The 15,205-nt window shown below is 37.2% G+C and overlaps 1 protein-coding gene across 1 annotated transcript in view; it reads left to right on the forward strand.

The window, feature by feature from the left end:
* Positions 1 to 15,205, forward strand: part of UGGT2 (UDP-glucose glycoprotein glucosyltransferase 2) — a 319,097-nt gene that overhangs the window by 287,619 nt on the left and 16,273 nt on the right. Inside the window, exons 37-38 of the mRNA XM_037799694.1 lie at positions 10,189 to 10,305; positions 14,246 to 14,372. Coding sequence (XP_037655622.1) covers positions 10,189 to 10,305; positions 14,246 to 14,372 — 244 coding nt within the window. The remainder of the gene's footprint in view (positions 1 to 10,188; positions 10,306 to 14,245; positions 14,373 to 15,205) is intronic.

Raw genomic sequence — 15,205 nt, forward strand, 5'->3', positions numbered from 1 at the left:
TATTAAATCTACTGATTGCCGCAGCAATACTTAAAATTTATCTCAAATTGAAAAGTCAAAAACTCAAGTTGTGTTTCTCCTCCACTCTTCCCTACATCAGCAAATACCACTTACCTACCTGTTACAAGTTGGTTTATCCAGGAAACAAACAGACTGTAAAATGGAAATTATCTTGCAGGAAGTTTAGTCAGAAGGGCTCTCATTACTAACAACTGTGAGGGAAGGAAAGGAAGTAGAATTAGGCAAATGAAAAAGTAGTCTTAACTAGCTCCTCAGACAACTCTATTGGTAGCTCCAGGGCTGGGTGGGTTGGCCCTTCAGAGTCGTCACAACTGTGGGCAAGGGTCCCAGATCTTTATTCCTTCACAGCACCCAATCATTGGATATAGGCTATCTCCAGGAAAAAGAATGACTTTGGATGAAACAGCTCTCCTCTGAGAGCAGTTCCTAGAGAGAGCCGACAGCTGAGGGCTGCCAGGCAGCAGCACTTGCAGCAGCTAGGGGAATAAGATCATCAGATGTGAATGGGGAGCTGGTGCTACATCACAGCATCCACTGTGGTCCACCTTTACACTGCGTGGATCAACTTCTTTGTGCAAGTTTTGGGGGAAACTTCTAAGAGAAAAGTTAGTAAGACAACAGTCTAAACCACTGAAGTTTGTCTCAAGGTCACAATTTATACCAATCATCTCTCTCTAATATCTATTCCAGATTTCCCTAACCTCCCTGAGCGGTCTGAATCCCTGCTCAAAGTCCCCTTCTCATATCTTCTGCACTTCTCCATTGTTGTTAAAATTCAGCAGTGGGTAGATACCAAGAGATACCCAAATGGGTCACTTAGGTGCCAAACATATTCCTCCCAACTTCCATTGTGTAACAGCATCTCTGACTCCTGATGATCAGTATCTATTAACCCTGCCAAGATAGTGACTTCATTACTTGCCCTTGACATGAGGAGCCCAAAATGCCTGGGTAGTCTTCATAACTTAAAGTTCAACACTTGCAAGTGTTTCCTGTTAGTGTCAGGACCTCTAAATCCACAAAGCCCTGAGCTGTGGAAATAACAAGCACAAATTCCCCAAGAGAGCCTCTGGAAGTGATGATAAGCAAGAGCATTTCTACTTTCATCCCTGGGACTCATGTAACTCTTCCAAATGGGAAAAAACACTAAATAATTGTTGTTGATTTAGAGTATAATACTGCATGTGGAGGATGACAGCTCACCCTTTTAGGGAAGTCTCCAAGCTAACACCTCTGTTGTGCCTTCAGTAAACCATTCCATTGCTCTGTCAGGCCAGTAGCTTCTGGGTGGTGCTGTATGTGACAGGACCAGTGGACCTCATGGTCATATGCCCTCTGCTGCACTTCCATTGCTGTCAAGTGGGTACCTTGTTCTACTGTAGTATTATATGGAATCTCATGTCAGTGGGTCACTCTGTAAGCCCTTGAATAATGGTACTGGCTCAATTCCTGCAAACAGGAAAAGCAAACTCATGCACCGAGTTTGTGTAATTCAGTTCAAATGATTCTTTGTCCTTTCTGGGCCACCAATGTAGTCAACTTGCCACCAAAAAGCTAATTGGTCTTTGCAAGGTGTAAATGCAGCATCAGAGGCTTAATGTTTGTCTCTGGGGTTGGCAAATGTAGGTGCTACATCAGCTTTGATAACTAGGAGCCCATGCTTTGGGGCTTGTACATAGCTTCCATCTCTGTTCTCATTGACTGCTCCATTCATGTACCCATTATGCCATTGGTGTGGCCAAGGATCCAGGCCACATTATTCTGTCTGCTTGGTTGTTCAGTGCTTCTTCTATGTTAAATGCTTTCTGGTGGAATGTTTAATATGTGATACCCAAAGATCTTGATAATTTGTGCCACCCCCGTAGGTTTATCCATAAACAAGCCTCTATCCCAGAATTCCTTGTCCTCAGTTTTCTACTCTTTCCTTTTCTGAACTCCAACCAGCCAATCAGTTCACCATTTCCCATGAATCCATATATATTATAATCTCTAGACAACTTCTGTTTCCATACAAAGTGAAATGATAAGGTACATAATCTGAAACAGTTAAAACAGTTATTAGAGGTAAATTCATAACACTGAATACATTTATTACAAAAGAAGGTCTCAAGTAAATAACCTCAACTTCTACCTGGAAACTAGAAAAAGAAGAGCAAATTCAAACCACATTAAGCAGAAAAAGGGGAATAATTAAGATTAGAATGGAAATCAATTAAATGAAAAAACAGAAAAATGATACATTTTCATGGCTTTCCTTATGAAACCAAAAACTGAGCTTTTGAGAAGATCAACAAAACTGATAAATCTATAGGCAGACCAATCAGAAAAAAAAGATTTAAAAAACAAATTGTGACATAAAAATAAGTCATGGCAAGCACATAGATTCTATAAATATTGAAAGGAAAAATTAGAGAATATTATGAACAGCTTTTTGGCAATAAATTCAACAACTTTGATGAAATGAACAAATTACTTAAAAGACACAAATAACAAAACTCACTCAAAATGAAAGAGATAAGCTAAATAGCCCTGTATCCTTTGAAGAAATTGAATTTCTAGTTTAAGTCACCAGTCCCAGATGCCTTCATTAGTGGATTCAGTCAAATATTAAAAAAAGAAATAATGCCAATTCTACACAAACTCTTACAGAAAATCAAAGAGGAGAGAATACTTTCCAACTCATTCTATGAGACCACCTTAACATCAAGACCAAACATGTTACAAGGAAAGAAAATACCATACCAATATTTCTCATAAACATAAAATGTTAAAATATTTAATAAAATTTCAGGAAATCAAATTCAACAATATATATGAAAAGGATCCTACATTATGACTAAATGGACTTGATCCCAGAAAGTAAGACTGATTTGACATTGGAATGTCAATCAGTGTAATCTGCTGTATTAGTAGATTAAAAAAGAAAAACCACATCACCAGCTAGTAGATGCAAAAAAAAAAAAAAAACAGTTGTTATGCTTCAGAGTCCAGTCCTTATAAAAACTCTCAACAAACTGGGATTGGAAGGCAACTTCTTCAACTTGTTAAAGGGCATCTATGAGAACCCTATAGCTAACATCATACTTAATTGTGAAAAACGGAATACTTTCCCCTAAGATCAGGAACAAAGCAAGAATGTCCACTCTCACCATTTCTGTTCAACACTGTACTAGAGTTTCTAGACAGTACAGCAAGGCAAGAAAAAGAAAAAAAGCTTTCAGATTGCAAGGATTAAATAAAACAGCATTTTTTGGCAGACAATACGATAGTCTATGTAGAAAATCCTATGTAATGTACTAAAAAAAGCTAAAAGAACAAATAAATATGTTTAGCAAGGCCACAAAATCACATGAAAATATTTTTTTTACTAGTAACAAACAACTGGATGAAATTAAAACATCAGAACTACTTCTAATAGCATTTTTTAAAAAGATGACTTGTAGATTAAAAACTACAAAACTGCTGAGAGAGATTAAGATCACATAAATAAATATAAAGATATATACCTTGTTCATAGATCAGAATTCTCAATATTTTTAGGATGTGATTTCAAATTGATCTCTAGATTTAATGCAATCTCAATTTTTAAAAATCTCAATAGGCTTTCCTGTAAAAGTTGGCGAAAGTTCATATAGAAATGGAATAGACCTAAAATAGCCAAAACAACTTTGAGAAAAAACAGAGTTGGAGAACTTACATTATTTGATTTCAAGACTTAATATAAAGCTACTTTAATGGAGACAGTGTGGTATTCATGTAAAGAGAGACAAGTCAATCAATGAATGAAAATAGAGAATCCAGAAATAGACCCACATATATGGTCAGTTGACTTTTGACAAAAGTGGAAAGGGATCCAGAATATATAAAGAACACTTAAAACTCAATAACAAAATAACCCAATTTAAAAATGGGCAAAGGATTTAAATAGATATTTCCCCAAAGAATATATACAGTGGCCAAATAAGTACATGAAAAGATCATATCATCATTAGTCATTAGGAAATGCAAATCAAAACCAACTTCATACCCACTAGGATGACCATAAATCAAAAGATGTACAATAACAAGTGTTGTCAAGGTATGGAGAAATTGTAACCATCATATACTGCTGACAGAAATATGAAATGGTGTAAACATATTGGAAAACAGTTTAGCATTTCCTCAAAAAGTTAAACTTAGAGATACCATATAAGTCAACAATTCCTCTTTAGGTATATAACCAAAAGAATTGCAAACATTTGTTTATACAGAATCTTGTACTTGAATGCTCATGACATTATTCATAATGGCCAAAAGTGAAACAACACACATGTTCATTAATTGATGAGTAGATAAACAAATGTAATATATCCATACAATGGAATATTTTTCAACCATAGAAACTAATGAAATGATCTACATGGTACAAATAGATAGACCTTGAAAGCATTATACTAAGTGAAATAAGCCAAACACAAAAGGCCTCAGATTGTATAATTCCATCTATATGAAATGTCCATAATAGGCCAATACATAGAGACAGAAAGTAGATTAGTGATTCACTGGGTGGTGTTTTTTTTTTTTTTTTTTTTTGTGGGGGGGTGGTGCAGATAAGAGGAGAATGTGTGAAATAATCTGCTGGAAAAAGTGTGAGAGAACAGAATAGAGGCATTTTATGTAATTGACAGTAATTAAAGTTCTACTTAATATTCAAAAGATTAAAATGAAAGTAGTCAGCATGCTACTTTACAATATATATGCAGGTGCAATAGTTTGGATTTAAACCAGCCTATGATTTTGGCAACCAGATGTAAAACTAAGTTGAGAGAAAGGAGTAAGACAATTGAGGATATATTCAAGGGAATAATTATAATGAGTAACCATGAAAATTAAGCTATGTAAGGAGCGGAGTGAGAACATCGAGGGGGTAAGGGACAGTGAAATAGTGGTAGATTCCGTTGATTGGAGAGCCTAGTGGGAATCAGAGGATATTGGTGCCTGAGTACTTGATGGAGTGAGCTTCAAATCAAGAGGTTGCCAAAGGATGAGAAGCTTGCAACTGAAATTATAGAGGACTTGATCTAGGAAATAAGTGGCTGTGATAAGATGACAGACTAGTTCATTTAAGGACGGAATTTCAAGGAACTAAAGGGTGTTTAAAGAATCAGTTAAGCTTATTTTTAAATTGAGACGAGAGTGGCAGTGAGTCAGGTGCTAAAATTGTTGAGTAATGACATAATTGCCATTAAGCCTCTTCCTCAAGACTGGCTGTGGTGTGAGATAAAGTACAGCAATGATGAGAGATAGTGGATGGCAGGATCTGATGTCATGGACTTCAGGTCTGGGATATTTTTTATAAAGGGAAAGAGAGTGGTGTGAAAGTGGCAGTGAGAAGCAAAATAATTACCCCACCGGTGGCTCTAGGACTTTGGCAGGGAAAAAAGAGCCCTTAGGTAAGCAGTGACATCAGGAAAGAGCCAGATTTCCTTTTGAGTAGAAGGTATAATGATTATTGAGAATATAGGGATTTTGCTGCTAACAAACCCTGAATTCCAGAGAACACAGAAAGTTTTCAAGGATTGGTGAATGGTTGGAAAAGGAGAAAAATAGGAGATTAAAGCTAAAGGGAGGTTTAGAGTGTGGAAGTGTTCAGTCTGAAATTACGAAGTGTCTAAGACATTCCCCATTTTCACAGGTTTTTATGTATACTAGCAGAAACACCAGACCTGTGGATCAGAGACAGGCTTTAAATTATTCTCAAGAGAACCTAAGATGGCAGCTAGATGAGACAGGGCAAAAAAACACCTCCATGAAAAATACTAGATAAAGGCCAGAAAGTGACCCAGAACACCAGTTCCAGCGATGCACCAGCTGGACAAGGTCTGCTAAATCCACAGGGACCATGCACTTGGTGAAACTGGGAGTCTGCGTTCTGAAACGAGTGAGCCAGCTGAAAATACAGCGGCCGCGCAGCGGTGTGGGGAAACCGTGGGTTGGCGTTTGGAGATGGACTAGTTCTTTTGAAAAAAAACAAAAAAAAACAAAAAACCCCAGATACAGCGGCAAGAACTGCGCAGTGAAGCGCGGCAGGAATGGGCTGTGCCAACGCCTCAATATCTGGTGTGAAAGATAGCCCTTCCCACACCCGCTGCTAATTGTCTTGGAGCCAGGAGGGCAGAGGGGAGCCAAAAGGAGAAAGAAACCACACCTCTTGCAGCAGTCTTTCCAGTGCACTGGGGACACTCCTGCCTGGGGCCAGAGCCACAGCCCAAAGCCACGCCAAGGGTCCCAGTGTGGAGGGGAGTGTTTCCAGCAGCAACATGCACACACCAAAATATCAGCCAAGGACAGTGGCCTTTAGTGCACCCACAGCTAATTGTCCCAGAGCTGGGAAGGCAGAACTGTGCAAAAAGGGGGAAATTAACACACCCCATTCAGCTTCCCTGGAAGGCCGGTGCGTACTTGTGACGTGGCACAGCCTTCCCTCAGCAGAGGTCCTGGAAGAGCACGGGTGGGAAGAGGAAACCCACCTGGAAATCCCAGGGATCATATGCCAATACCAAGGACTTGTGGGTCAGCAGCAGAGACAATCTGTGGCAAGACTGAAATTAAGGCTTAGGCTGTTGCAACAGCCTTAAATTTCCAGGAACACCTGAGAGGTTTGATTATTAAAGCTGTCCTCCTTCCCTAACTGCTCAGACACACACCCCACATTAAGGGCAGACAGCACCAGCAACACACCCAAATTTGGTGCACCAGTTGAACCCCACAAGAATCAGATCCCCACACACCACAAAGACAAAGTTGGGGAGAACTGACTTGAGGGGAATAGGTGACTCGCAGATGCCATCTGCTGGTTAATTAGAGAAGGTGTATACCACCAAGCTGTAGATCTGACAAATTAGAGATTGGTGTTTTTCATATTCTGAAAGAACCCTGTCAAGTAAAGCAAATGCCAAGAGGCCAAAAACAACAAAATTCTAAAGCATATGATAAAACCAGACAATATGGATAACCCAAACCCAAACACCCAAATCAAAAGATCAGCGGAGACACAGTACTTGGAGCAATTAATCAAAGAACTAAAGACAAACAATGAGAGCATGGCACAGGATATAAAGGACATGAAGAAGAGCATGGCACAGGATATAAAGGACAAGAAGAATACCCTAGAAGAGCACAAAGAAGAACTTGCAAGAGTAAATAAAAAAATAGATGATCTTATGGAAATAAAATAAACTTTTTACCAAATTAAAAAGATTTTGGATACTCATAGTACAAGACTAGAGGAAGCTGAACAGTGACTCAGCGTCCTCGAGGACCACAGAACGGAAAATGAAAGAACAAAAGAAAGAATGGGGAAAAAATTAAAAAAAAATCGAAATGGATCTCAGGGAGATGATAGATAAAATAAAACATAAAACATCCTAATTTAAGACTCATTGGTGTCCCAGAAGGGGAAGAGAAGGGTAAAGGTCTAGAAAGAGTATTCAAATAAATTGTTGGGGATAACTTCCCAAACCTTGTACACAATATAAAGACACAAAGCATAAATACCCAGCGAACTCCAAATAGAATAAATCCTAATAAACCCACTCCAAGATATATTCTGATCAGCCTGTCAAATACTGAAGAGAAGGAGCAAGTTCTGAAAGCAGCAAGAGAAAAGGAATTAACCACATACAAAGGAAACATAAGACTAAGTAATGACTACTCAGTGGCCACCATGGAGGCGAGAAGGCAGTGGCATGACATATTTAAAATTCTGAGAGAGAAAAATTTCCAACCAAGAATACTTTATCCAGAAAAGCTCTCCTTCAAACTTGAGAGAGAGCTTAAGTTTTCACAGACAAGCAAATGCTGAAAGATTTTGCTAATAAAAGACCTGCCCTACTTCAGATACAAAGGAGAGAGAGATATAGAGAAATTTGTATCTCTGTATAGATGTGTATATATGTATATATATAGACCATTACATCCCAAATCACCAAGACACACATTCTTCTCTAGTGATCATGGAACTTTCTCCAGAATAGACCATATGCTGGGACATAAAACAAGCCTCCATAAATTTAAAAAAATTGAATTTATTCAAAGCACATTCTCTGACCACAGTGGAATACAAATAGAAGTCAATAACCATCAGAGACTTAGAAAATTCACAAACATCTGGAGGTTAAAAATGAGGGGGAGATGAAAACATTCCCAGATAATCAAAAGCTGAGGGACTTTATCACCAGTAGATCAGTCCTATAAGAAATGCTGAAGGGAATTGTGCAGGCTGAAAGGAAGGGACACTAAACAATTGATTGAAACCACATGAAGAAATAAAGATTTCCAGTAAAGATCACATGGTAAATGTAAATACCAAACTACTGTATTTTTGATTTGTAACTCCACTGTTTACTTCCTACAGGATCTAAAATACATAAACTGTAATGATAAATCAGTGGTTTTGGACTCAATGTAAAATATGTAATTTTTGACAAGAACTACATAAAGGTGGGGGAATGGAGGAGTATAGGAACATAGTTTACATGTCCTATTGAAGTTAAGTTGGTATCAAAGAAAAAGAAGATTTTTGTAGATTTAAGATGTTAAATTTAAGCCCCACGGTAAACACAAAGAAAGTATCAGAGAATATGACCATAGAGATGAAAAGTAGAGTATGGGTTACAAGAAGTGGGGGAAGGGGCAATGGGGAGTTAAGAAATGAATGTAGGGTTTCTGTTTGGGGTGAAGGGAAATTTCTAGTAATGGATGGTGGGAAGATGATGGCATTGCAACATTCTTAACGTGATTAATCCCACTAATGGAATGCTAGGGAGGGGTTGGAATGGAAAGATTTAGGCTGTATATATGTTTCCACAATTGAAAAAAAAAAGTCTAAATAGGTAATGACAATTAAATGCCAAGGATTATCCTGGATGGGATCTGAGGATGGAGAAGAGGCTCAAAGGGACATAGTTGGGACATAAGGAAAAAAAAGGAAATATAGAATGTAAACTTTGTATCAGTGTTGAATTTCTTGAACTTCTTAGCTGCACTTAATGGGATTGCATAAAAGAATGTTCTTGTTCATGGGAAATGTATATGTGAATTATCTTCGTTCAAGGATGTGTGCAGCTTGCTCTCGTATGTTCAGAAGACAGAGCAGTAGATGATGGATGATAGGGAGAGAGGGAGGGAAAGAAAGAAATGGTGGTGTGACAGGATGTTAAAGTTGGTGGATCAGGATATTGGGGGAGGGGGGTCCGGGTATGCTGGAGTTCTGTGTATGGGGTTTGTATTGTTTTTGCAACTGTTCCTGTAAGTTTGAATTTATTTCAAAATAAATTAAAAAAAAATTATTCTCAAAAAACATCTGTGTCAGTTCCATGCCCCATGGGCTGATGCATGAGGGCAGATGTTACTTGCATATGTAGGTGGAATCTGCATCACAGGTGAAGAATCCCAAAATTATGAGTCACAGAGTTTATGTAGGTCAACTAACTCAGGTACACCTTGTCCTCTGTGGAGAGGGAGGGAGAGCATGACCTTTGCTCTGGAATGTACACAGATCATCTCTGGGGAGAGGAATGAAAGTTTATCTCTACAACCCCTGGAATGTAATCAATTAGTCTCTAGGGTAGATGTCTCTAAATACCTCCAGAGTCTCTATCTTTAACTTAATTAGACTTGTTTGGTCTTCAAGCAGCCTTTAACCCAGGTGCCAGTAACCTTTGCTTAGAAAGCTTTAAATATACAGAATGTGAAAATAATCTTGGAGCATTGTGTCCTGAAAGGGAGATGAAAGGGAGTATCTGGAGAGTTTGGTGGTGACTTGATATAAACTGTCAGACAAGATGTGTATCATTAATCCTCACGATTCGAAGCAGATAAAGCCAGTGAGGCTGTCCATTTTGCGCAGTATGGAGCAGTGGGTTTCTGGGGCTCACTCTTGACCCTTAATGCTAAGGTGTCAGTCTAGGAGAGGAATTAGCTTTGTCCCAGTACACAAGTTCATTCTTGACACAAGGCGAATTGGGTCAAATTAAAAATTTAAAGCTTAAAAAGTAATAGATTTATCTCATTTGCATTATTTTTATTGGTTGATTATCTATACTCTAAATGACATTTTACTTTAAATTCCTTCACTCTCACTCTAATTTCTATAGCCTACAAATTTAAATCATTTTTTCCCCATAGGATCTTCCCAATAATATGATTTACCAAGTTGCCATTAAGTCTCTTCCTCAAGACTGGCTGTGGTGTGAAACCTGGTGTGACGACGAATCTAAACAAAGAGCCAAAACGATTGATCTGGTGAGTGTTGTGTTTTAATTTATATGTAAGCAAATGCAGAAATTTTCTAATAGAAATTTTTCTATTTTACAAATGGAATGGCACACAGATTTTCTCATCTTTCCTGCAGCTCAGTGTATCACATACTTACGTAGGTTGACTGTGCCTGGGATCCCCCCAAGACCATCCCCAGGTTTGATGATTCACTAGGAGGGTGCACAGGACTCAACCTATAGTCACTCTCATGGTCGTGATTTCTTACAGTGAAAGGATACAAAGCAAAACTAGCAAAGGTAAAAGGTACATGAAGTGAAATCCAGAGGAAAGCTTCCAAGAGTCTTCTCCTAGTGAAGTCACACAGGACATCCTTAATTCTTCAAGCACTGAGAAATTCCACAACACATGTGTTTAGAAATTCAGTGCCCAGGATATTTTTGTTGGGGGCTGGTCACATAGGGTCCTTCTGCCTGGCATGTATCAAGATTCTGACTCCCAGAAGGAAAGCAGGTATTCAGCATAAGCCATATTGTTTACAAAAACAGTTTATGCACAAAAACTGTTCTTCCAGGGAATAGTGGGAACCATCCAAAATTTAAGTTTCCAGTTGCCAGCCAAAAACTGACCTTGCAAGCAGGTCTAAGACTAGCAATCCCAGACTTGCTATGTTATCTTTGCCATACAAGGGCTTTTGGAAAAAAGACCATCAGCTGACTGAAAATGTTCATGAATTAGCTATCATCTTAACATGTCATCAGTTTAGTTCTCCTGGCAATTTTTTTTCCCAAACAAAGGCAACTAAGGTGATTCTGTGTCTATTTAAATTATCCTATACATGTCTAGTTTTCATCCTTACATATATTTTAGAAATTATTTTACTTCGATTTTTATTTTAAGTGTTTATACTACCCAATTTAACTCTCCTAGACATAAAATATGTTCAGTCTACAGTCTTTATTGCCCAACTGTTTAGAACTTATATTCCAATACTATATTGTCTTTAAGAGCTACAAGATTTTTTAGTACTTTTGAAGACCATATTGTTTATGTGCTAATTTAAGTATCAAATAATTGTTTATAAAATCTTCACAGAAGAATAAACCATCAGAATGCTAGATCTCATACAGTTTTGAACAAAATAAAACAGGACAGTAAAATACAGGGACATTTTTATAGGAATGTATAGAAATAAAAGTAGCATGCCAACAAGTTAGAATACAATTGTATGTAATAATGTAGCAGAAACAAATAAGATGGCATCATTAAGAGGGAAGCAAAGTAATTTTAGAAAGAGAGATCAAGAACATTACTGAACATAATTCATAAAATCTTTGTTAAGGTTATGTTGTAACATAAGTTTGTGACTTATAAAAGGTGGTGACCTAGGTCTGTCTCCTTGGGATCTTGAATAGTTAGGTGAACATTGGCTATCACAACAAACCCCTAAATTTCAGTGGCTTAACACTCATCCAATTAACAGACCTAGGTGGATGTTCCCTTGGTGAATAGTTTCCCTTTATTGTGGATCAGGGACCAGTCTCCTTCCGTCTTGGGTCTTCTTTCCCTGACTCTGTCATCATCTGTAGTCATCTGGAGCTGCTCTGTCCAATATGGCGGCACTCACCATATATGCAAACCTGAATTGCAGTATGTTGTAATGTATGAAATACACCCTGTATTTTAAAGACTTAGTTATAATCAAAGGAATTGAAAATATTTCAATAATTTTATCTTGATTACATGTTGAATTATAACATTTTGGATATATTGAGTTAAATAAAATATTAAAATTTATTTTACCTTTTCATTTTTCATTTTTATATATGTACCCTAGAAAATTTAGAATTACTTATGTGGTTATCATCATCCATGGTTTGCAGTAATCTGCAGGAAAGGGGAAAAGGAATATGGAGGATGCATACTGACTCCTAAAAGCCTTGGCCCCTTGGTGGGAATGAGTCACATGGTCACACCTAGATATAAAAAGAGCTACGAAATGTTATCCCTGGATGGACAGCCGCCTAGCTCTATGTAGTAAAAGGGGGAGTGGCATGAATTTTGTTGGATAGCATAACTATCTCTCCCACAGAAACACTTCAAATAAAAATGAGAGAACATTCTATTCTTAGCCAACTTCCTGGGAGAAAAGAGAATGCAGAAAACTCCCAAGCAAATGGTCCAACAAAGAGGAAAGGAGCATGATTAGTGAACAGTATTGAAGGTGAAGATTAAAGGAAAGCATTTATGAATGTCATGATGCCATCTCAGTTATCCATTTTGATCAAGGTTTCTCAGCCTTGGCACTATGGACATTTGGAGTTGGATAATATTTTCTGGTGGGGTGTGTCCTGTGTATTGTTGGACATTTAGCAGCATCCCTGGCCTATGCCGGCTAGATACAACTATCGCCCATCCCCCCAGTCATGACAACCAAAAATGTCTCCAAACCTTGCCAAATGTCCCCTGGAGGCATGTTCACCCCAGTAAAGAACCACCAACACAGATTGTAGCACACACGCAGAAAAATGATTGTGGCTCCAAAAACCAAAGGCAACATTATTTTTAAATGTTCCTGATACAATTAATTAAGAGAAAATGGTTCTATTATCTTTACTTTTATAGAAAATATTGTCTGTGGAGTTAGTTTCTGCTGAGAAAATCATATTTTCTCATTTAATTCAGAAATGTATTACTGCAGGAAAAAAATCCACAGTAGAATGAATTGAAAATATTTAGTGAGGAAACAATTAAGACAACAGGCCCAAGGCTCTTGACTAATAGCTTTCCCATAAAGCATTAAGGGGAAGGAGGTTTGTGGCAGCCATGAGAAAATGTCACATAGGATTGCCCTTCAAGACACTTTCTGTATTAATGGTTTGTAAATCCTAAATGGGATGTGTTTGTAAGTTTGTAAAGTTTATTCTCCTCCCATAGTTGGCAGTTCCATTCTTAACACTGCTCAAACCAGAGACACTTGGGTCATCTTTGATGCCTCTTTCTCACAACTCACATCCAGTTCTCAGCAAATCCAGTCAGCTGCACCTTCAGATACATGCAGAATCAGAATGAAGGTTGTTTTCCATATTGACTTTTTCATATATTTTTTTCCTGTTACTCTTTTATGTAGTTGCATTTCTCAGGAAGCTCTGTAGTGGACCAGTTGCTGACCAAGTAGTTTAAATTGATCATAGATTAGTGGAACCTTACGGATTATTTTAATGTCTTCCTTTGCAGGTAAAGAAACTAAGATCCATTTTTTCTCTCCCTTCCCCTATCCTGCACCCCATCCCACCTACAAAGTTAAGTTACTTACACAAGTCTCACTACTAGGAAATGTGGAGTTGGAGCCTTGATAACTGAGGTTGCATTTTCATTGTTTTTTCCACTTTCCTATAAAGCAGACTATTGTAAATTTTAAAACTATCAGTGTTTTGATGTAAGTTGCAATTAATTTTTAATATTGGCACAATTGCTAGTTATAAAAGAGGAATATAAAAGGGAATGACTGAAAATATTTATTTCTAAGATATGACAAATTAGTCTATCTCTGGAAAACATGAAGTGTATAAGCCAGATATTTAATCCAAAGAAAGGGCAACAAAATATTTATTAATATAGCCTACTATGTTCTTTTACAAAACGGTGATGTGATTGGATCTTTTGTCAAAACATGTTAAAATTTACATGCAAATTTCTTATGAATTATCGGAATGTCTTTCAATAACTTTTTTGTTTGAATTTCTGATAGAGGTATTTGTGTTACACAATTATTGCTAATATAAGTTGTGATTTGTCATTTCACTGTCTATTTAACTGATTTCACTATTTCAGGTATTTAGTAGGGCTCTGCTCTTTATAAAATGTAGTTTGTTCATTCTAATGACACAGACAAGTTATCAAGTATTTCCTTTATGTTTCCTGGAGCATGGTGTTGCATTATAACAAAATTTTATTAAACTTTTAGTGCAATAATCCCAAAACAAAAGAACCTAAACTGAAAGCTGCTGCCAGGATTGTCCCAGAATGGGTGGAGTATGATACTGAGATACGACAACTATTAGAGCATCTTGAAAGCAAGAAGAAAAAGGCAGGTAAGAAGTCATCATCCTTCAGTGGTACGTGATAACTGTATTGTTGTATTAATTGATATTGGCCTAGATCACAGACTGATTTTTAAGAGAAGTTATCCAATGATTAGGTCAGAATTTCCTTTAATAAAATGTGACATCATTAAGAATTTCATTTTTATGTGGAATAAACTCACAAATTTAAAACATGGATATCAAATCTATTCTTCCATAGATGTAGCTTCAATCATATTGCTACATAGATGGGTAGTAAAGCATTCATCTCCTGATACAAAATAGAGGTGAAAAGTAAAAAAATAGAAGAAATGCTTGCCTTTGAGATTACAGTGAATTTTCCAAATGTGAAAACCCCACAATTCCTGAAGATTAATAAAAGCTTTATGTAGCTAACTAAAAATGTTACCTCCTATCACCTAAATTAATCTCCTACACAGGCCTCCCACCATGTTCCTCATTCTACTAGCCTTGATCATGGGCTAGAGAGTGACTTGGAAATAAGACTTCTCATTAGATTTGCTTCCATTCTTAGATTAAAAAAAAAACAACTGTGGTTACTTGGCATTTCATCTCCCTACATAAACCTTTAACAAATATGTGTGTGTGAATTTTTAAAAAAACTGATATAAACTTCTCTATTTTCTCATCATAATTCTCTTGCTTCATCTGTGCCACCTATCCTTAGTGTTCTTTACTCTTTAAAAAAAAAAAAAAAAAAAAAAAACACAGCGTTCCAACTGTGTCCCAGTGAGTATGTTAGGAAACTTTCAGAGTTGTATTAGTTAATCCTCACATAATCCTCACAATAATTCCTTCCAGTTATTCAGAATATAATTCTC

The sequence above is a fragment of the Choloepus didactylus genome, chromosome 12 (genome assembly GCF_015220235.1).
Source record: "Choloepus didactylus isolate mChoDid1 chromosome 12, mChoDid1.pri, whole genome shotgun sequence".
NCBI lineage: Eukaryota > Metazoa > Chordata > Mammalia > Pilosa > Megalonychidae > Choloepus > Choloepus didactylus.